Source organism: Rhagoletis pomonella, unplaced genomic scaffold (genome assembly GCF_013731165.1).
Source record: "Rhagoletis pomonella isolate Grant_MI unplaced genomic scaffold, Rhpom_1.0 Rhpom_scaffold_03230, whole genome shotgun sequence".
Classification (NCBI taxonomy): domain Eukaryota; kingdom Metazoa; phylum Arthropoda; class Insecta; order Diptera; family Tephritidae; genus Rhagoletis; species Rhagoletis pomonella.
The window spans coordinates 1-23,100 of NW_023461783.1; the positions used below are offsets into that span (position 1 = coordinate 1).

The following is a 23,100-nucleotide window of genomic DNA, read 5'->3' on the forward strand; positions in this document are numbered from 1 at the left end:
ATGTTTTAACAACAATTAAAAAAGTTAGTTTTTTTATGAAAAGTATGCTAGTTTTTTTTTATAGAGAAAAGCTTACATCAATAAATACAAACATTTAGCTAGAGAAATACTTCATATGCATAACTACAAATAGATACAACATAAGATTAAAAAATGCAATAGGGATATTCACATAACCATTTAGAACAGACGTATGAGAAAGGTAGAAAAAAGTTGCATTGCAAAATAACTTAAAACAAAATATTTTAATTAAACATTTTTAAACGAATTTTGCATGCTTTGGAATTTAGCGAAATTTTTTTCCACAAAACTACAAACATAAAATATTAGGGTGGTACTTTAAAATATCAACTTCTAAATTGTGTATGGGGCACCCTTTTGTTTTGTACTACGTAAACAATAAAGACGTCCACGAAAATTTAAAAAGATGTTTAGGGGTCATTTCCAGGCTTTGTCGAAATTTTCATTTAAAATAATCGCGAAAACTCGACAAAATTTTGATTTGCACCAGCTATCACTCAGTGCATTGAAACTTATTCATATAAATTCATAATCTGACTGAGTTTTTTTTTGAATTTTCGCGATTCAAAAAAATTTGATTTTTTTCGAAACCCCCAATTTTTTTACAAATTTTAAAATTTTCTTGGAAATATTTATATTGCACGGAAACAAAATAAAGGGGCGGCACATAAGGCTGCTATTTAAGGACCATCCTAAAATACAAACTTTTTTGGTGTTTGCTGATTTTTCCGATCGGGTGGAAGGAATTTCCATCATACTTTGTCAAGTTTAGTTTGGAGATCAAGCGGTTGGGGCATTGTGCCATCTTCAGTGTAATTTTTCATTTCTTCCAAAATAAATCATATGTACTACATGATTTTCTATTAGCTTTGTACTGTGAATACCCCCATCGCTTTTATAGTTAGTTGCTAAATGCCCACTTATTTTTCGGTGTGTTTTTTTTTTGTATAGTTTCAAGCTACTTAGTTTTTAGTTTTGTTTTGCTTTTATGGTCAAATTCCATTCGGGATTCAAATGACAAAAATTTCCATGAAAAAGTGAAAGATTTCCGTTTTTAAAAGCAGCCGAAATAAATAATAGTTTTGTGAAAAGAAAATGCGGATAGTAGAGTCAGGTCTGTTTCTGTATAACATTCTTTAAATATGTAGTACCAAATCATTTTTGCCATTTCAATGCCTTGTGGAAATTCGGTATTATAAGTTTTCCTTAAAATATCAACACCTAAACTTTGTACGTACGAAATAAAGACATCCAAGAAAATTTCAAAATTTTAAGGGGTCGAAAAAATTTAATTATTGAAATATTAAAAAATATTTATGTATTTCCAACCCTGATAGCGACCCGCTAAAGGGTTGCCTCATGATGTCATTATTTAAAGCACCACCCTAATGTATAGTATTCATGTAGCAAACATTTTTCTTCTTTTTTTATTCTCTTAATACTCAATATACAAATAATTTGCTTAATTGACATATTTTCATATATATGTATTTTTTTTTTAATTTGGCACTGAAATTACAAAAGTAGTGTTAATTGAAAAGTTTTTAATTGACGACTAACTAATTATGTATAGTTTTTTTTTCATTTGATACTTCTTTTACAAGAGAAGTCTAGTAAATATATTTTGCTGCATTGGGCTAATTTTCTACCAAATAGTATTTTTATTTTACATTTTGCATTCGAGTAGAGACAAAGAGCATGGCGTTCATCGGAAAAAGGACGAAAAATCTTTTTGATGAAATTTTATAAGAATGAAGCCAGCAATCATCTTTTATGTAGATGCATAAGTCAAATTTTTACTGGAAAAAATTGTCTACTCTCATTTTTAACAGTGACCGCAGTAGCCGAGTTCAACGGCTATCTTGGAGACTAAAAAGCATGTCTATCCCCTTGGACCACTGTGTGGTAATCTAAGGCTCGCAATCTATATCAAAAAATTTGGAGTCCATAAGTACTGAAAATTTTAAAGTTTTCCATCCTCACTCTCTCTTAAAACCTTTTGATTTCGATAATTTTTCCGATTTAAAAACAATGCCCTTTGTCTCAGAGTTAGTGAAAATCTAAGTTTTTTTTTTTGTAATATTAACTTTTTATGTTTGCCAAAACTTTTTATACTTATTTTAAGCACACATTTACACAGAGATATTTTTTAATTTAATTGGCATATGTTGCGAAAAACACTTACATAGATATCTGTAACTATTTCTCATCTGTATGTATGTACTATGTGCTATGTGCCTATTTTATGTAATTTGATTTTTGTAACACTTTTTTTTCTTAAATCTTATCAAAACGTGTTTCTTGAACATGTTGGATTTGCAACAAAAGGTCCTGCCTGTATTAAATAACTTTTTGCATTTAACTATTGCACTTTATTGTAAAAATTTGTGGATATGTTTGCATAGTAGATAATAAACATACATATATATCTATCGTATTTTTTGTAACTTTTACTTTCGGTTTGGAAGCTTATTTTGATAAAAAAAAAAGAAACAAATTATATATTTTTTAATGTTGCAACTGATATGTTAGAAATAAATTGCCTTCTTTTTTATATTTTTATGTATAAACTATAGTGTTTATCAAACTATACTCACTCACATATTAACAAAAGTTATTTTTTTATAGTTTATTCTCTAACAAAAATCGTATAAATCCAAGTTTCGATGTTTGTGTAATATTAGCAAAAAAAAGTCAAAACAACTTTAATAGTTTAGGGTGAGCCAGAAACTATCAAATATACCTGCTGCAGTCTACAAAAAGAAGTCTGATGAGGAGATGTGGTGATCTCCGAAATAGCAGCTATAACTTCTAGCGCTTAGACATTGTTGTTTTTTCCATTTTTCCTAATAAACATAATCGTGGTACAAAGCTCAAAGCAACATTAAAAATAAAAAAAAACTTTCATTAAGATTTTTAATTGGACTTCTTAGAAAAATTCGAGTACGCAGTTTTGTAGCCCATTTAATTTTAGTACAATAAAGTACATGCCTGAAGTAGCTGGGGCTTGCCGTTGACTTTTGGCAATTTTTTTTTGTTGACATCGTCCTTTTCTTCCATACGAAGTATGCTCGACCTTTTTTCTATACTAGAGCGCCAGTTACTGTCGAAATTCGACCGTTTTCCAAGATTTTAAGAGCCTTGGAGAGGTTTTTTTAACTTAGCACGTACCGGAAAGTCTTCTGCTTTGGAACTAAAACATGACTAAAATTTTGTATATCTTTGAAGGACTTCGGCAGGCCGTGGAATTGACCCGATACATTCCAGTTTATCGATAAATTTTAAATGGTTTGATACATATCGATAATTCGATGAATTTCAAGAACACTAAAATCCGATAGCTTAACATAAGTCGATAACTCGACTAATTTCGATAACTGTGAAATTCGAGGGCTCGATAAATTTCGATAACTCAAAAATATATATGTTACGATATAAATCGATAACTTAATAAACTTTGGATACCTTTAAAAATTTCTAATTTTGGCAACCCCATTCCGATAACTCGTTACACTCTGTTAACGCTATAAAACTCGATAAGCAGTGATAACTCGATAAACTTATATATCCTTGAAATTTCGATAAATCGATATGTTTTGAAAATTCCATAAACTTCGATTCGTTGAACCAACCAATTTCAGTAGATCAATAATTATCGATAACTCTGTAAGTTGAAAGAACCCGATGCATTACGAAAACTCCATAAACTTCGTTAATAAATGAATTTCGTTAACTTAACAAATTTCGATAAAGTTTCTATAAATTTGTATAGCCTGATAACTGTCCGTAAGTTTCGACAACTAAGTTTCTGTGTCTATAAATTTCGTCAACTCAATAAATATTGATCAATTTGAATAATTCGATACGATGCGATAACTCAATAAGCATGGATAACTCGATAAATTTCGATAATTATAAACTTCGATGATTCGATAAATTTCGGTAACTTTTATGACTGAATTTATTTCGATTCCTATTGAAAATTTTCAATTAATTTTCTTACTCTTTCAGTTACTCCAAGTCTTGTGTATTTCTCACTATCTCCATTTTCGTCTTTATCTTTCTAAGAAATCTAGTTAAAAGGCTCGAAATTTTTACGAAAGAAAGAAATAATTAAAATTAAAAAATAATAAAGTAAGTAGTCAACTCTTGTCAATATATGAGTGTCGTAAAGTTAGGATAAGCGCTATATATAGTTAAGTAAATACTTCTTTTGTAGTGTATTTGTTAGCAAATAAAAATAAAATTTGTATTTGTTTTTTAACTGAGTTTGTGTGTGTGTGTTATAATTACATAACTATGTTTCTATTTATTTTGGTCCAGCCAAAATATAAATATTTTTTTTTTCTCTTTAATTTACTTATTCTTAGTAATGCATTCATATGTACTTTGTGTTTGTTTTCCTTAATTTTTTTGTTTTCTTACTTCACAATATATTGCTGCTCTGCACAGCTGTTTAGTATGTTTTCGGTAACGACAAGTTGTTCCGATTTTGGTTTGCTTAGTAAATTCGTCGTATTTTGACAAACATCCATTTACTGTAACATTTAAATGTTTAGTTGTGGTCAGATAAAAGTTGGTTAGCTCTAACATCTGAAAGTAAAGACAGATAGAAAGAAAAATATATTAATAAAAAAAGACTACACATAACCTAGATAAATTTATTACAAAAATTTTCTTCATATATTTTCAGAGAATCGAATCGAAACTGATTTGAACTTCGCAAACCATATGGCATTTAGCGATGGACAAATGGCAACTATTCAAAAAGAAAAATGACTTGGAAGAATGGGTTGGAAAATCGCTCCACAATATATCATACTCCTACCCTGTCGGAACCACCCACCAACAACGGAGATGAGATTTTTTTATGAAAACTGAAAGGAAATAATTTTTTTGGTCTCATTTACACGGAGAAGTAGGGCAATAGATGTGGGCATCCGATTCTAAGAGACGTAGACCTAATTCTTTTCATGGACGTAAAATTTGCTGGGTGTAATTAAAGATAGAAAATTGTCGTGCAGAACTCTGGCCGAGCTCAATCTGCGTAAAACAAACCAAAGAGGCAATGTAAACATGATAAAGGATGTTGGATAGCAAATGAGACATTTTTCCTACCCACTCCCTTTCAAATTGGATAATCGCGGCTATTGGTAGGCCAATACTATTCTGTGGGATATTAGTGAGGTGGACGGCGATCAGTGTAATCAGCGAACCTGGTAGTAAAGAATATTGGATTCACAGCCGCCGCTACGTTTTTCTATTCAGCTCGTACTCAGGCCAGCCTAAACCCGTTTGCTCTCACTTTCATAGCTCGAACAAGAGATATAATAAAATCCGCCACCTTCCCATGTTGGGGCGCTTCATAAATCCCAGCCACGAAAAAGTATTTCGGATACCCCGCAACTTCCTGAACTACTCATTGCCACCGGATTACGGAGAACTACTAGAACTACGATCCCACCGATCCCTCTTTAGTATTAAGATACACCATTGTATGGGAAGTCAAAAAGGTAGATCTTTTCGCAAAAGTTGAGACCCGCAACACAAACACCGAACTAGCGAAGAAGTGAGGATCGCCCAGGATCTAAATAAAATTGAACCAACGCACTTTGCCATGTGGTCATAGTAGATCTGGATAAAGCTGTCATCGATTAAGCAGCCTAAGTCTATCTAGGAGCATTCTATCCCTATAGAGGGTACTAGTCACACCGTCAGACTCAGCGGAAATATAAGAGATGATCTTAGAGTTTTACCCAGGCATACCTATCCACGATTGGAGAGTGGTTAACAAAGAAAATCTAAACATCATTGCGAGGAGCTATAACAAGGCTAACCATGATTTCGGGAGGATTAAGAAATGCAAAACTGATACTGAAGCTCTAGTCAAATTAATGGCATTCGTGGAAACTCAACTGTCATGGTATGGGTGTTTACTGTTTGCCCTTTAGTGCTTTAGAAGTTTCTAGTAATTATCCATTCATTCTGTAAACCTTTTCCGACATTGCTTTGTTAAATATTCTATGTTTTAGTAAAATTTTTTTAATTTTTTTTTACTTACTTTTCCTCGCGCGGTTCCGATTTCGTTTGAGCAGATGCGGATTCGGGTAGGAACAGCACAACAAAACCGCCAAAGAATGCAAATGCGGTGAGCAGTGTCATCATAAAATGTATCTCAATTTTATGCTGTACAATTGAAAAGTAAAAATAGCAAACAATGCATCAGTAAATTATGTGAAAAAATGTCAAAAAGCTGAAAGATTAAGTGATGGCTTCGAAAATATGCGACAACATTTTTGACCAATGAAGCATGGCAAGGGATTTGCCCAAACATGCTTACCCGCATTAATCATACACTATTTTAAACATACATGCATACATAGTATATAAATACATATGTATATTAGGGTGGCCCAAATAAAAAAAAAAATTACTAAGTCTGTTTTAATAACCGATAATCCTAACAGTTATATATAAACAAATTTTATTTTATGTTTTCATAACCACATCACGAACGAGCAGCTCAATGGATGTGTTTAATTATTTATGCATCTTAATCGATGTTTTCTGTAGGTTTGTTTTAAAAAAATTGAAGAATTTGGTAGCCAGATGTTTGAAAATTTAAAATTATTTAAAGGTCAATAAAATAATTAAGTTTCTTTATTAAAACAAAAAGCGTTTGAAGAAATTTAAAAATAGTTTTGAACTCGGTTGCCATCTGTCTAAAAAAATAGAACAATGATTATTATAAATTTAAGCTTGTTTAATACCACAATATGGGTATCACACGAAAGGTGTACGCATAAGCTTTGGACTAACATGTTTTTAAATAGGGTCGCCACCCATATTTTAACTAAGATGAGGTAATTATGCAAGTTAAGTGAAATGATGCAATATGCATTTTTGCACATTCGATAGTTTGACATTGTAGCTACGATATAGCGCACTCATTTTAATTTTTTAGATAGGTGCCGACTCTATGCAGAAATAAGTAGGGGTTAATACTTCATTTTAGCACCTTTTGTTTGACACTCAAAAAGTTTTTTATTATAGATAAATGGCAACCCTATCCAAAAATATATCTGAATTAAGGTATGTATTTTCAAAAACCTTGCTCGGAGTGCATAAACCTTCCATTTGATACCCATATTGTGGTATTAAGTAAGCTTAAATTTTTAATAGCAATTGTTGTATTTTTTTAGAAAAGTGGCAACCCCGAATAAAAATGCTTTTAATCTCTTCCAACGCTTTTAGCTTTGATGAAGAAACCTAATTACTTTATTGAGTCTTTAAATAATTTAAAAATTTCAAATATGTGGCAACTCTATTTTTCAAAATTTTTTACCACATACCCACAGAAATGACTTAGTAGAATGCAGACAAAAAAGAAACACTAGAATGCAAACAAAAAAGTAGATTTACCTATGTATTTTTCGGCCACCCTAATGTATATACGTACATACATATTTTGAATTATAGAAATTTATTTTGTATCTGTTCAACTTACCAACAATGATAAATATGGCGTTAGTATTAATGCGGCACCAGCGGCCACATTGCAAGCACCAACACCAACATTACGTATGGCGGTCGGATAGAGCTCGGCGGTGTAGACGGGCATTATGGTATTGCCGGCGCTGATGGTGAATTTACCTGCAAACACAAAGATACGACAAGTAGCATCAGTGAAAGCTTGTAAGGCAATCAAGCATGAATTTGTGCGATGCATATCGCTGTGTGTGTGTGTAGGTGTAAACACATGTAAATTGTTTGTATGCGATTCAATTAAATTCTGATTGAGTTGTAATACTTGCGCCACATACATACATACATACATATGTATGTCTTTGTGTATTTATGTGATTTCAATTCAAGCATGTCACACACTTACCAATCATGAGGAATGTAATCTTCAGCCAGAGTTGGTCATCATTGCCCTCGGTAATGGCTGCACAACAGCAGGCGAGGCTCGTACAGAAGAATGTGGCGCTGAATAGCCACTTTTTGCCAACCTTGGTGATAATGTACATGGCAATGGCAATGGCAGGAATTTCGACTAGGCCAGCTAAAGCCTGATGCCGGTTGGTTAGTGATGTAGGTTGATTAAATTCATTTATGAATAGTTGTTGTTTTTTTTTTGTAGTGGTATAAGGCGGCGATTAGTGGTGTGTGTGTGTGTGCAGTCGGTAGTTAACACATGGCATAAGAAGCGGGAAAGAGAACACGAAAGTAAAAAGTCTGTTATTAATTTGTTTGATTAAATGTCTGCAATCAAAAGAATTTATTAAATTAATTTAATTAATTCATCTTATTTTGACTGCCAATTAGGTTATTTCGTTGCAAAATACATACAATTTCGACCTAGGTTATAGCCTGAAAACATTTACATAAATTCATAACATTTTGAGCCGTAAACGCTTAAAGAAGTAAGCGACTTTTTTTTTTTAATTTTTTTTTTTTTTTTTTTTTTGATGCAGAAATGTTCTAAAAGCATCTAAATGCATTGCTGTGGCAAAATAAAATCCTTTTGGCGGTTAGGGCTCGAGTTTCTTTTGGAAGGAATACGTGATGCTGCTAAGGTACTCAGAAGGTCTGTTGATCCGCATCTGAGCAGCAGTTCAGACATCAAAATAATAAAACAACAAACAACTTTTTGATTAGATATAAAAAAATATTACAGTAAAACCTCGATATAACGAATGTTGATAAAACTGAAAACTCAACATTGTAATACTTCTGCTGAGTCCCCTGAAAAAATGCAAAATTTTTCATACAAAAATGTTCCATTGATATAACAAAAACATTTTTAGCATGAAAACCTTCGAAATATATTGACGGTTTAAGTTCCGTTGGCAAACAAAACTATTTATTTTTTTAACGTAATTTTTTAAAAAACTTGAATTTTTCGTCGTTTTTTTTTTGCTGACCTTATTTATAAAGGTTTATCAGGTGACATTTTCATAAAAAAATTGTATATACAAAGCACTTAATGTCTTCTATATTTTTATGAATTTGTTTGTAAGATTATAAAGAACCTATAGGTGTTTCACTGTACTACAAACGCTTTGTTGTCGCTCTGTCAAATATGAATTAGTTTCATTGTATGTCAACGTACGCTTTTGAAATCAGGTGACAAGAAAATATAGCAAAATATTATGGCATAGTTCCAAAACAATAAATAATATCTACATATAAAAATTTCTGTACATAGTGGCTGAATTTCTTTATTCATTCTGAACGTTTGGAATAAACTTTTCTGTTTATTTATTCTTTAGAACGTTCCTGATGATATGTTGACGTATATTTCAAACGCATTCTGTTTATTCCGGCTGTGAAATGGGATTATCCGGAATGTATAAAGAAACGCAGCCAGTATATGCGAGAATTTATGTGTTCTTCTTGAAGACTAAAAAATGTGTATCGGATAATAAAGTAGTCTTGGTTCAGCTGTACATTTGGCTGCCAGCGAAGCCGTACATACGCCACCGATACCGCATCTCGCTAAACCAATAAACTATCCCTCACGCCTTTTCATTCTTCAAAATGTTCGGGAATTTTGGAGGTATGTACATCTCAATGCGTGATATGAGCTCAACCCGAATTTATATAAGATGTTAGTAGCGGCACAAAAACAAAAATTACACTAACAAATTTTACACACGAAATGACAGTAAGAATTAAAACAAGTGTATAACAAATATATAGTTTTGATATGAAGAACCATCGAGGTGAAAAATCAACAGCTCTGGTAACACCACCTTATATAAATTCGTCTTTCCTGCAAACCAAAGTTTTTAAAATCTCAACGAATTCTTTCAAAGTAGCGGAAGTGTGACGGAACTAGGAATGTTAATCCCGGCCTGTTTAAGGTCTAGAAAATCGCGGTCTCGATAATCCCGGGATTTTCGGGATTTTTAATTTGCAGTGATGGTCACAATAGAAACTCTTTTTTTTGACCAGTATTGGTTATAATTCTTTTTTATTTAATAATTAATATTTTTTTTTTATAAATTTCTAGCTCATTATACATACAACACCGTGCGATAGTAAATTTTACACACAAAAATCAATATATTCGCGAAATCATGGGCCAAATATAGTAAAATCGCGTTTTTAGTTTTTCACTCTGACCCCAGTAATTCAAAAATGATTTTGAAATCACAAAGCCCTTTAAAATAAATCCTGATGCCATTTATTTATTATTTATTTTATTTTAGGAGAGATAGAAACAATTTTTTTCGATTTAAGTTTTTGAAAAGTAATGAATATCTAAGTCCCGGTAATAAAGCTGGGATTCCGGGATTGTGATAATGACATCCGGAAAATTCGGGATCGTAAAAAGCGAAAAAATTAGCATCCCTAGTCGGAACCTACTGTCACGTACATATGTATGACCTTTCGCCAGATACCAATATGCCTCGTTATTTGGCAAGTAAATATTACATGTTAGAGGTCTTGGAGATATTTGCTACTGTTCATTAGTAAAAGTTTTGTATTGTGTCCGTGATGCAGAGAACAATCGGTATGTAAACAAGTATTTGGCTATTAGAATAGTGAAATGTCGACATGTAAAATTTACCTTCTATCTCCATGGCACTTATTAATTTCTGTTTGGAATATTCAATTAGATTTAAGAGGAAATCACAGTAAAGCACAACAAATTAAATTTGCTGTCTAACTAAAACTTAAACACTACATACTTCAAATATTTTAATGGATTTTCCAGTTAACACATCCATTACTTTTGAGTTCAATTATATATATGTAAGTGTATGTCAGTCCGAGGTAAGGAAATTAATTTTTTCTTGTTTGTAAACTTGTTAGAGCTTAGTTGTATGCTTAATAACCAATAGGTATGGAAAAGCCTACATACATATATTCTAGATATGCAGCAAGGATTTATTAAATCCAGATTTTCTTTGTATTTAAGTTCTTAATATTGTTCGTATTTGTAAATAAATTTTTCTGCAAAAGAAAATCTATTCTGAGGTTCATCATTCACATTGCGTATACGACGTGGTTTGCCGCGAAGCTCAGCTTAGCTTATTCAGCAGTTATGGAAAAGAAACTATACCATTAATCTATAAAAGGACACAAAAAACTCGAATTTTGAATGAAAAATGCTCAAATTTCCCTAAAATTTTGTAAAATTGTTGCCATTGCCTATACGAAAATACTCATTTATTTACTTGTACTTACCGAATTCAAGTAAACATTTCCGCCAAATGAACTCATATTTAATATCAGGCCGTAGTACACCAAATTCATGGTGAACCAAATGCAAAGAAAGCAAATTGTCACACAACTCAGGTAACGCGAATTGAAAAGGCTGACGCAATTCTGTGAGGAATCTTCCTGTGACGGTGGCCTCAACATTGACTCAAAGTCCGGTGGCAGCTGGCGTCCGTTAAATTTAGCTGCACGCTGTACAATAACTTTTACTTCGGCAATATGTCCTTTGACCAGCAGCCAACGTGGAGATTCGGGCACAACAAACCTGAGAATGAAATAGTTAAAAGGCAAGATTAGACTAGAAAAAAAAATATGTTTTAAATGCGCACAGTCACAGAGTTTTTCAATGAAATTCAGTAGAAAAAATTACTTTAGTTCTCGTGGATTTCTCTTTGAATAATTATAATTTTTAGGTCCGGAGAGGCCCGACGGAATTCCGAAGCATTCCGATGAAAAGCTGAAAAACCCCCCAAAGAAAAATCCAGAAAAATAAAATGCAAAGAACCCTGAACAAATTCTCAACGGCACATAAATAGTCACGAAAAAGAAGTCTTATTCGGCAGCATGGTAGCTTTTTCACAATTTTTTTAGTACTGGTTAATTTTATTATTTATTTAAATAATTTTTTTTATAGCCCTTCAGCTATCTTTTAAATTTAATGCAGTTTCCTAATTAAACTAAATTTGATTGGATTTTATTTATTTTGCGTTATTTTTAAGTTTACTGTTTTCCTTTATATTTTATTTAGCTTAAATTTAAATTTTATTATTTTTTTCTTAAGTAATTCAATTAGATTTATTTTTATAGAATTTTTTATTTTTAGATTTTTTATTCTGTTTATTTAATTTTAATGTATTTTGTATAATATCACTTTATTTTTAACTTAATACAATTTTTTTAAAGTAAATAAATTTAACTAAACTTATATTTTAGTTTACAATTTTATTTGATTTGTATTTATTTATATATGTATGTAATATATTTGTTTGTGAAACTATTTTTGATTTAATTTCATTTTTATTTTATTTCATTATATTTTATTAATACTTCCGTTTTTCATTCTGTTTATTTAATTTTAATGCTTTTTTATAATTAAATTTTTTTAGCCTAATAAACTTTTTTTAATTAAAACAATTTTATTTAATAATTATTTTTTTTATTTTACGTCCTATTTTTTTCGTTAATGTTTGTAATTTTATATATTTTAAATTAGTTTTTTTATTTTATTTCTGTTAATTTTTATTTTTGAATTTTGGTTTTTAATTCTTTTGTTTCACTTCATTTTTTAATTTAATATTTGCTATTTAGTTTATACTTGTAATTTTATTTATTTTTATTTAGTTTTAATGTCTTTTGTTTTATTTCTCTTCATTTTTAAATTTAATAAAAGTTATTAAATGAAATAAGGTTAATTATAATACATTTACTTTACTTGCTTTTTTTATTTTTTAATTTTGGTTTTTATTTGGTTTATATAAATTATTATATATTATTGTTTCTAATTTGATATTACTTCATTTTTTAATATAATACAATTTTGTATTATTTATTTAAACTTTATTGACGTAGAATACGTCTTACCTTAAGGTATGGGGGCTATGTTCAAATGTTGTAGTTGTAATTTTTAGAGCTTCACAAAAACGCTTATTGCACGAGAACTAATAAAGCGATTTCAAAGAAAAGTATGGCGTTTCAAAGATAAAATTCCAAACCTGTCGACAGATTCATTTTTTGTAAATAACCAATTCGGTTTCTGTCGTAAAAAACAACGGTAAACATTGCCTTATTTTGGGGTCAATTTTGAGCCTTTAAAGTGCTCTAGCAACTTATTGTTGGCATATATAACTTTCATTTTCGGGATATAGGTTCTTTGGAGCAGTAGAAATATTATCGGGTACAAATTTTATATAAATTTAACAAATATTGAGCATTTTAAGGCAAAAAATTGTTGAAAAAATTTGCAATTTTTTTTCATTACCAAAATGATCGAAAACCGCTCGAATGATTTTGTTTTTGTTTTCTTTAATCAAAAATTCAAGAGTTTTCCTTTCGTTTGGTATATGGGAAGTATTGGTTGATATCTTCTATATATGTTTATTTTATTCAAATATATGGGCATAAATGATTTTCCATACAAAATCACCTCGTCATCATTTTGCAAACACGTGCATATGTTGGAAGTGTGGGAAGGAGACAAAAAGTATGTATGCGTATGTAATGCGGCTTTTGATCGCAGCGTATGTACATATGTAAATGCATATATACGTACATATGAAAGTTTCAGTTAATGTGGATCTGTTTGGTTTTGTTATCGATATTTTTATCGATTTTGTTGCCGATATTTTAATCGATTTTGCCATCGATATTTTTATCGGTTTTGTTACCGATATTTTCACCGATTTTGTTATCGAAATTTGTATCGATGTTGTTATTGATTTTGCTATCGATATTTTCGGAACATATCGATATAATGATCGATATTTTTATCGATTTTGTTATCGATTTTGTAATCGATTCTGTTATTGATTTTATTATTGATTATTTATCGGTTTTGTTATCGATATTTTTCTTGATTGTTTTAACAATTTTGCTATCGATATTGTTATCGCTTTTGTTATCGATATTTTTGTCGCTTTTGTCATCAATATTTTTATCGATTTTTCTATAGATATTGTTATCGCTTTTGCTGTCGGTATTTTTATCGGTTTTTTTACCGATTTTGCTATCGATATTGCCATCGCTTTTGTTATCGATAGTTTTATCGATTTTTTTATCGAATTTATTACCGATTTTGTAATGGATTTTTTGATAGATTTTGTTATCAATTTTGTTATTGACTTTGGAATCGATTTTGTTATCGATTTTGTAATCGATTTTTCGATAGATTTTGTAATCGATTTTTTATCGATTTTGTAATCGATTTAGTTAACGATTTTGTTATCGATATTTTTATCGATTTTGTTATCGATTTTATTATCGCTTTTGTTATCGATATTTTTTTCTTAGTTTGTGCTTTCGTTTTTGACTTGGATATGCTCTTAACCATACCACGTATTCTACGTTTAAATTTAGCGGGTGTATCTCCGATACAGCCTGCAGACCAAGACGAAGGCGCTGGACTGTTCCTTTTTAATTAATTTTGTTAAGTCAATTTTTTTTTAATTTTGACCTTTAATATGTAATTATTTTATTTTTTAATATCATTTGTTAGTTTATTGTTTACATTTATGTTTCTTTATCTTATACATATTACTTTTTTAATTTTTTTTTAATTTAATTCAATATTCTGTTTTGACGTACATATTAACTGAAAAATGGTAAATTAATTGCCCATGCTTAAAAATTGCTTGTTCTCGTTGATTATTTTAATGATGCCATAAATTCAAGACATCACATGCAAAGCAAGAAGAATATCCATAAAATTTTAAGCACAAATTAGCACCTCAATGAAATTTACCGAAAATGCGTGCATCATAAAATATTTTTTTTTTATTTTTTGAATTAAGCCAATACCTCGAAACTTGTGCGAGTATTTCTTTTGTTATTTATTTTCACTGTCTGTCTGTTTGCTCAGCTGGCACATGTACGAATTGTTTAACGATCAAAATTTAAAACATTTAGTCTAATTGACGCCCACACGCGGAACCAAAAATCGAAAATCGAAATAAAAAAAAAAATAAACAAGTGGGTAAGCACAGATGAAAGCGAAATTGGTAGAGGATTTTCAAATGTTTTTTGGATGAGTAGATTCGTTTGAATGTTAAATTTTGCTCTCATTAACGTTTTATTATCCATTTTTTCTGGTAGCGAATTTATTTAAAAAATCAAAGCAATAAAAACAATTTTGCGCTTAAATAAGTACATTTTCAGATTAAGTTTAGCATCTCAACTTACCATAGAAAACACAGGAATATGCCTGGTATGCCGATGCAAAGCTGCAGCCGCTGATGATCCTGCGTCAGGTAGGCAATGCCTGCGATCACCATGTAGGAAATTGGCAGTGGAAATAAATTGTACATGCCAGCTATGGTACGCCATTTGCCATCCACATATTCTATGGCCAATATTAGGCCAGCATAGGTCACCGACACGGAGACAACACCGAGCAGAGCGCGCAGCAGCAGAAATATTTCCAACGATTCGGGGAAGAGGAGTGCAAAACCTGTAAGAAGGCGAGAAAGAGATAGGGAGAGAAAGAAATAAAAAATATTAAATAATTTACATATAATGCAGAAGATTTATTTCAAAAACTTAGTAGCCTCGTACGTATTATGTAGAGAAGAGAAAGTGGTTAGGGTATTCCACATTATCATCCGACAAGCATACAATTCCGCGAGAATTTCGTTCGGAAATTTTTCATGTTATTTACATACAAAATTACAGATGCCAACCGACTCCTTTAAAATTGGAATACAATTTTTTTTTAAATGGGAGAATTTTTTTACATCCTTTAAAGGCCATAAATTCGTTATTATGGATCGCCCTAATACATATAAAAGTCTTATTATAAATTATTTGGACGATATTTTGAGAGGGGTCAGGACTTTGTACAGTTTTGCTAGGATTTACGGCGTGGCCGCTGTTAGCCTCACATTTAGTCTGCAGGTTTACGTAACCTTGGGTGAGATGGTATTGGATGTTCAGGAATTTATGCCACTCTATAATCTTCTTCATTATGCAGAGCAAAGGTTAGAGAACCTAACCAGGAGCTACCCCGTCTAAACCACAATAGTTCCTTTGCAAGGAATATTTGCATATTAGCCTTATTAAATTCGTTTCAACCGCAAGCTATTACCTACGCCAGGACGAGGTCCTTACCTTAAGCAATTTCTAAGTGGAGGGCTTCTTTACAAGCCTTAAAAATGTGTGCAGGTCGGTCTTCACTGACCTTACCATCTCGAGGAATTCCGTTATTGTATGAATGCATCAGCTAATATTTGTGAATATCCTCTATGGCATACGAGCGGTATTGTACTCACTTGTTTGCATAGATACATACATATCTGTGTTCGTATGGAAAAGTAGCTTATGTCGAAAGGCCGGCTTTAGTATAATGCGTCATTCCCTTTTTTTTTTTTTTTAACGACAAAGAATTTTTTGATGAGACTTTAAAAGAGTATTGACTTGCTAGTACCGGAACTATTTCTTGCACGTTTATTTGCTAAAAGTTGTTTAACGGCTTAGCGCCCGTAAGTCATTCGAAATCGTATGCTGTGAATGCCGATTTATACTAAAGCCAGCCTTTCGACATAAGCTACTTTTCCATACGAACACAGATATGTCAGAACCTAACCAAGTACATAATACAGCAACCACTTGCAGTCATTGAAAGGATAATTTCGAATGTCTTTTGTGAGTAGTGTCTAAGCACTGGACCAGCAATGCTGGAAATCCAATCGACAATCGATAAAGGATGAATGCGGTCTTTCCGTGTGTACTTGTGGCCTTTATATGTACACACATATATACATATATGCATGCTAACTTATATTATGTATGTTTGTATGTAGTTGTAGCTGCTTTTGATTGTCAAGTTCATAGTCATTTCCTATCAAAGGTAAAAGTAGTCATCAGACTTTGTTGAGTTGCTTGAGTCAAAGATGTGGTTGTACATATGTATGTAGATGTGGTTGTTGCAGTATTCGTTTGTTCTTGTTTTTTCATTGTTGCTTTAACATTATTGACGTTGACGTTGTGGTATATGTCAAAGTCAACTTTAAATGCGAAAAGGTTGAAATTTAATTGCAAGCAAATAAAGAAAAGCCGCAACAGAGCAAGGATATTCAGTTGTATTAGAAATATGAAGAAGGTCGTAACGAAATAATGATTTCACAGAGAGAATGCATTTACGAAAGTGAGTTAAATAACCTTTTTGGGCAGAATTAACTTTATAGCAGTCAGAATAATGTGTGGTTAGGGCTCGATATAATAAATAGATAAACTAAGGAGAAAACCTACTAAATAAAGATAAATCTAAAAAAAAAAACTTGAACAACTAATTTTTATATTTCCGAAAAAACCCCGAATGTTCTCGAAAATCCGGAAAAATACTCCGAAATAATGCCGAGAAGTATCGAAGGATACCGAAAATTTGTGAATAGAATGCTTTAGAATGCAATGCCAGTCAAGGATGTGAACCTACTTACACATCGATTATCAGGCCGTAAAAAAGGTCCCTCAGTCAGTAACAATTCTGCGCCATGAAAAGCACAAGAGACTCTAAAGAAAAGATAAGGCATTCTTGGGCAGGAACCGTAACGGTTATAATCTTTATAATTAAAATTCCAATTTAGCCGTCAAAACCGAATTTCTATCTTCCGATCAAATTTACCAATTATTTTATGACTTCTAAGTTCCTCGATCAATAATGATCGTTTTTTTTGGACTTTTATTTTATCGATAAATTTTTTTATTGTTATTTTTGAATTTAACTTTTTCAGTTAAGAAAAATCGTTATTTGTGGACTGTTTATTTTTTCAAACAATTTTTGATTGTTATTTTGTGATGCCAATCCTATTGAAGCCAATATTTTCAGATAAAATTTTTACATCATAAAATATTTAAATCAGTCATAAAAAACACTCTCCATAAATTTGGTTATAAATGATCGAAAAAACTAAAAATCCAAAACAACGATTTATTTTTATTTTTTTGAAAAAAATAACTTCGTAGCATAATGTTTATTCTTGGCCGATAAAATAAAAACTAAGAAACAACGATTTTGCAATGATCTAAAAATTAAAATTTTCATGTTTCATGGTTATATTTGGGCCGTGTTCTTAAGGCCCTTGGAAGGGTGGCAACCTTTCAAAAAGATTGTTTAGTAAAGCTATCTCAAACATTTTTCATTTGTAATATTTAATTTAATTTCATTGTTTTTTAGTTTTTACTGTTTTGATATGTGAAAACTCTATTTATTCAATTAAACACAGGTGGCAAACCTCATCAAAAATATTTGTTTCTTTTAAGCAGTTTTCACTTGATATGCGCACAAGGAAAATTGCAACGGTTTTATTATAAACCGTCTTTTGAAACTAATTCTCTTCGCTTCCTACAAAACCAATTAAACGTTTAAGCAAAACAGCTTTTATTTAATATTTCCCGCTGCCAAAACTTCTTCATTCCAAAACTTACCAAATATCGTCTGCAGCGTTGCTGATATGAAAAGCATTTTTTTTTGCGGCCAAATTTATCCGACAAATAACCGGACAAAATGCCACCTGTTGCCGCACCCAATAGAAAGAACATCTCCGCCACATTCTTAAAGTACTCCTTGTCGCACACCAAATCCCACTGCGAAATCCATGTGTTGCCCAAATTATCATCGCTGTCATATTCCCAAGCCGAGCAGGCGATGCGTGTGGCATTTTGGACGACGGCCAGCGGTGAGATAAGATTGTGTTGAAAAGTAGACACCACCGCCGAGGGGTCGTGTGGCAAGCTGCCATGTACGCCATGTGACTGCTGTTGGTGTTGGCTCGATTGTTGTTGTAAGGCTGGCTGATGATGGAGGAAGGTGTTTGTATTTGTGTGTTTGCGAAGTAATACGGCCACGCATCGGTGCACACAGTTGGGGTAATAACGGCAACGAGCGTAAGAGATAGGAGGATAAAGAAGAGAGCAGACATGAAATTGCGAATTAGTTGGAATTTCGCACTCGAGTGCACAGCAGCAAGAATGCAACTGAAGAACACATACACACAAGCATGCACATATCTACATGCATGGTGGCTTTAAGACAAGCAGTGGCTGCTGTGATTCTATGCAGCAGATTCTTAGTGAATGCGAAGTATTTAGTTGTGATTGTTGTTCTTGTGCATATTCTTCAGTGTTGCTTGCTTTAAAGATTAGCCACTTGTGTGGATGTACATATGTACATTAGAGTGCATCCGTATTCATAAAAAAAAAGTTCGATACTGTTTTTCCATCGGAATTATAAAATCTATTATATCATAAGATTTGTGTAAAAATATTGAGATTTCCGCAAGCTGGAGCGATTTGAAAATACCTCCAAAAATCAAGTTTTTATAAATAAAATTTATTTAAAAAAATATTTGTTTTTAAAATCACCTTAGATGATAGAAGAGTCTAACATTAAATAGAAGGTCTGCCTAAAAATTAAAAAAAAAAATTGTCTCAAAGGAATCAAAATAATGAGGTTTTTGGAAGTATTTTCCCTTCGCACGTCATTCTTAATATGTTTACGAAATATTTTGGCTGAAGTCTTAGCGCCATATTCATAAAAAGTAAAGTAGCTTAAAAAAAGGTTTATGAAATTACAAAATTTATGACAACGTCAATTTATAAACCTACTTTATTTTTTATGAACAAGGCCATTAGAATATAATAAACTTTATAATTTTGTTAGAAAAATCGCAAACAATTTTTTTGAGACACCCTAATGTACCCATGTGTATTTGCTTACTTACCTGCAACCGTATACTATCGTTGTGCACTTTGCTCCAGTCAATGTTCGCCTGAAAGCAATTGTCTTGCGAATCACTCAGATTGCGCCACACATCCACCGGCAAATCTTGCAAATGCGGCGGTCGACTGCACCAAAAATTTTTGTTGATCGCCTGAAGAAAAAAACCAAAAACCGCACAAGAAAATAAATAAACGGTTTTGGCGGAAACACAATTTAATTTGTATACAGTTTCAATGCCCCATACCTCACGCCGCTCACCAGGGCGTATGAGTAACGCGCCATGACTCACCTGATAGATTGGCGACGCTATGTGAAATGTATTGGGCACCTGAAACAGCGACAACAACATTGTCATCAGGCATTGCCACTTGCCGAAATGCCCCACCAGATCGCCGATCACATCAGTCTCATCCTCGCCGTTGTTGCTGCTGCTGCTGCTTTTTTGTGCCTCTCGCCTCGTTGCTTTTGTTGCTGCTGCCGGTGGTGGTGGTGGTGGTGGTGAGGGGCCATTATTGGCAGCGATCGTGCCGCTATTTGCTGTCGCTGACGTCACAACCGTTGCTGTCGCAGTCGCAGTCGCGGTCGCGGTCGCTGGTGTTGACGTCGTTGTCATCGCATTGGCAGGTGGCGCTTCTGTCGCCGCAGTGTTCGCGCTGCTGGTGTTGTTGATCTCATTTGAATTTGAATTTTTACGTTTCGCTGTCATTTGTTTGTGTAACTTTTGTTGGTTTTGTTGGTGGTGTTGCGGACTTTGTTGCGACGTCACAATTGTCGGTATCAATTTACTAGCATTCGTAGTGGTCGCATGCGCTGAGGACGGTTGTTTGTTGGTTTTTAGATAATTCCCAAATGGGGTCACTGTAATCAGATGAAATGGGAGAATTTCGTTGAATAAAAGATAATTTATTATTCTATGTACGTAAATATCTGCTTTAGTGATATGATATTTTATTTTAAAAGTTTTATTTGACTTAAGTAAGATACAGGCTTTTTTCTGAGTGTTTCGACCAATTTTCATACAAAAGCAATTTCTTAAGTTTTTTGCGGTACTTAGCTCAAAAATTTAGAAAAAATCACAAAACGTTTAGAAAAATTGGAAGAATTTGTAAATGATCCACAAAATATTCCGAACGGTCTACAAAAAATTCCAATAACCTCTAAGAAAACAGCGAACGGTCTCATAAAAATCCCCCCTCCCCTCAAAAAAAAAACTCCGGAAAGCCCTGAAAATGTCCTATAAGTTTCCCAAAAAACCCAAAAATGTATCGAAAACGTACCAGTAATCCCCAAAACTTTTGAACTCAATTCGTTAAATTCCGAACGGTTTCAAAAATGTTCGTAAAAATTCTGAGAAGTTTAGTTTCAAAAGTTAGAAATTGCGAAAACTCCCGGACTCTTCCGAAGAGTAAAAAAAATTCGCTAAAAATTCCGAACGACCCGTAAAATCCTTAAAACCATTGAAAAAACTCCAAATGCCCCAGAAAAATCTCAAACAACTTGGAACGGTGCCAAACAAAACCCAAATGTTTCAAAAAGCAAAAAAAAAAAACTTAGAAATCCTCAAAAATTCGCGAATGGTCACAAAAAGCTTCGCAGTTTTTAACAAAGAAACCATAAGCCCATAGAGCTCTTGAATTGTTCCCACCCAAAAATGCCAATATAAGACTAATGGCATAAGTTACTCCAAGAGAGGCCAAAAAGCACCAAAAAAATACCAGAAAAATTATTCATTTTCATAACAAATAAAACTTGGCCTATTATTCTTGAAAATTTTACTAAACTACCCAAAAGTTCTGAAAGCTCAAAAAACTGCGACGAGCCTCCAAAAAAAAAATTCGGAAATGCTCAAAAATATCCGGCAGATAACCCGAAAATTAACCAGAGATCCTTAAAAAATTAAAAACAAATCGAAAGTATCCCAGAAACCCTTAAATTTTGGAATGGTCCAAAAAAAATCCTGAACGGTCTCGAAGAAACCTGAAAAGATGCCATACGGTTTCGAAAACTTTTCAGAAAATCTCAAAAGCCCTTAAATCGAGTGAATGGCATAAAAAGTCCCGGATGGTCCAAAGAACCAGGAAAAGATGCCAAAAACGCAAAATAACTTACGGAACGATGCTAGAAAAATGTAAAACAATCCGAAAAATACAGAAAAAAATCCTAAAAGATTCAAGAAAGTCCAATATGGTCGGCGTTAAAAGAATTACGAAATGGCTTGAAAAATAACGAAACAAATAATTTTTAACCAAAAACACAACCGATTCTTCATGATGAAATGATCAGATCTATACCAAATTAGTATGCAACCACCTTTGAGATACCAACTTTCCGTTAAAAAAAAAATAATTATCGAAAACGGTTCCCGTTGTCCAAAGTTATCCGGTAACATGCATAAAAAGATATTCCGATGATTTCATAACCTGTAACATCTTTTAATTATACTTTTTCACATCTTTTTTTACAATTTTATCAGCTAAATTTTTCTTCCTATTTCTTGCGTCAAACGTTTAATCCAAAGCAAAACAAAGTACTGTTAATTTATTATAGAAACCAACCGTTTTCTTAATCTTTCGATTGGGTACTATTTTTTCGAGACTTTTCCTGCTTATTCCAAAGGGTACGCACACATACACGTATATTTACCCACCAATATTCTTCTAAAACGCCAGCAACTCCGAGAAAGTTCAACGATGCGTGAAAAACTTTAACCAATTCACTTAAGTCAACAAAACATTGAGCTCATGTATGGCATTTAATAAGTACAAAAATACGTTTATACATATCTTTATATATATTAGGGTGGATCACTCTACGTACAAAAAAAAAGTCGGTACTGTTTTTCTGTTGGAATTATAAAATTTCAAGACTTCTGCCATAATATTTCGGAAAAAGAGTAAAATTTACGTGAGTTAGAAAAAATTTAAAATATCCGAAAAAAAAGTTTTTTTTTTAGTTAAGTTAATTTTTGAAATAAATTTTTCCAATAAATCACATGAGATGATAAAAAAGTTGAATCTTAAAAGATTTGCATAAAAATGTTATAAACGGAACTAAAATAATGCGATTTTTGGAGGTTATATCGAATTGGACGAGTTCACGTAAATCTTAATATTTTTCCGGAATATTTGGGCGGAGATCTTAAACTATAATAAATTCTATAACGCTGGTGGAAAACCCACATTTTTTTGCCGAGCCACCCTAATATACATAAATACATGCTTACAAAGATCCACTCAAAGTGGCCAGTTTGACTGCTAATCACACCTTTGGCAGCGCACGAGGTGGGCCAATCAGGCCAATCGCTCGTTCACCCTCAAAGCTTCAGCTGTAAGCAACGAATAAACAAAAATACACACAATTATATGTACTATATGTATGTTTGCACATACAATTATGTAGCCCAATAAAGCAATAAAAAG

The 23,100-nt window shown here is 32.4% G+C and overlaps 1 protein-coding gene across 1 annotated transcript; it reads right to left on the reverse strand.

Annotated features, from left to right (window-relative positions):
* Nucleotides 1–4,378: 4,378 nt before the first annotated feature.
* Nucleotides 4,379–20,541, reverse strand: LOC118754039 (solute carrier family 22 member 21-like; the record flags this gene model as incomplete). The annotated part of the gene is given in 10 exon segments (XM_036488907.1): nucleotides 4,379–4,614; nucleotides 6,083–6,207; nucleotides 7,529–7,674; nucleotides 7,913–8,093; nucleotides 11,221–11,518; nucleotides 15,148–15,415; nucleotides 18,388–18,430; nucleotides 18,433–18,753; nucleotides 19,683–19,832; nucleotides 19,971–20,541. Coding segments are annotated over 10 exon segments (2,110 nt in total), but the record flags the coding sequence as incomplete, so codon positions are not given.
* Between the last annotated feature and the right edge of the window lie 2,559 nt (nucleotides 20,542–23,100).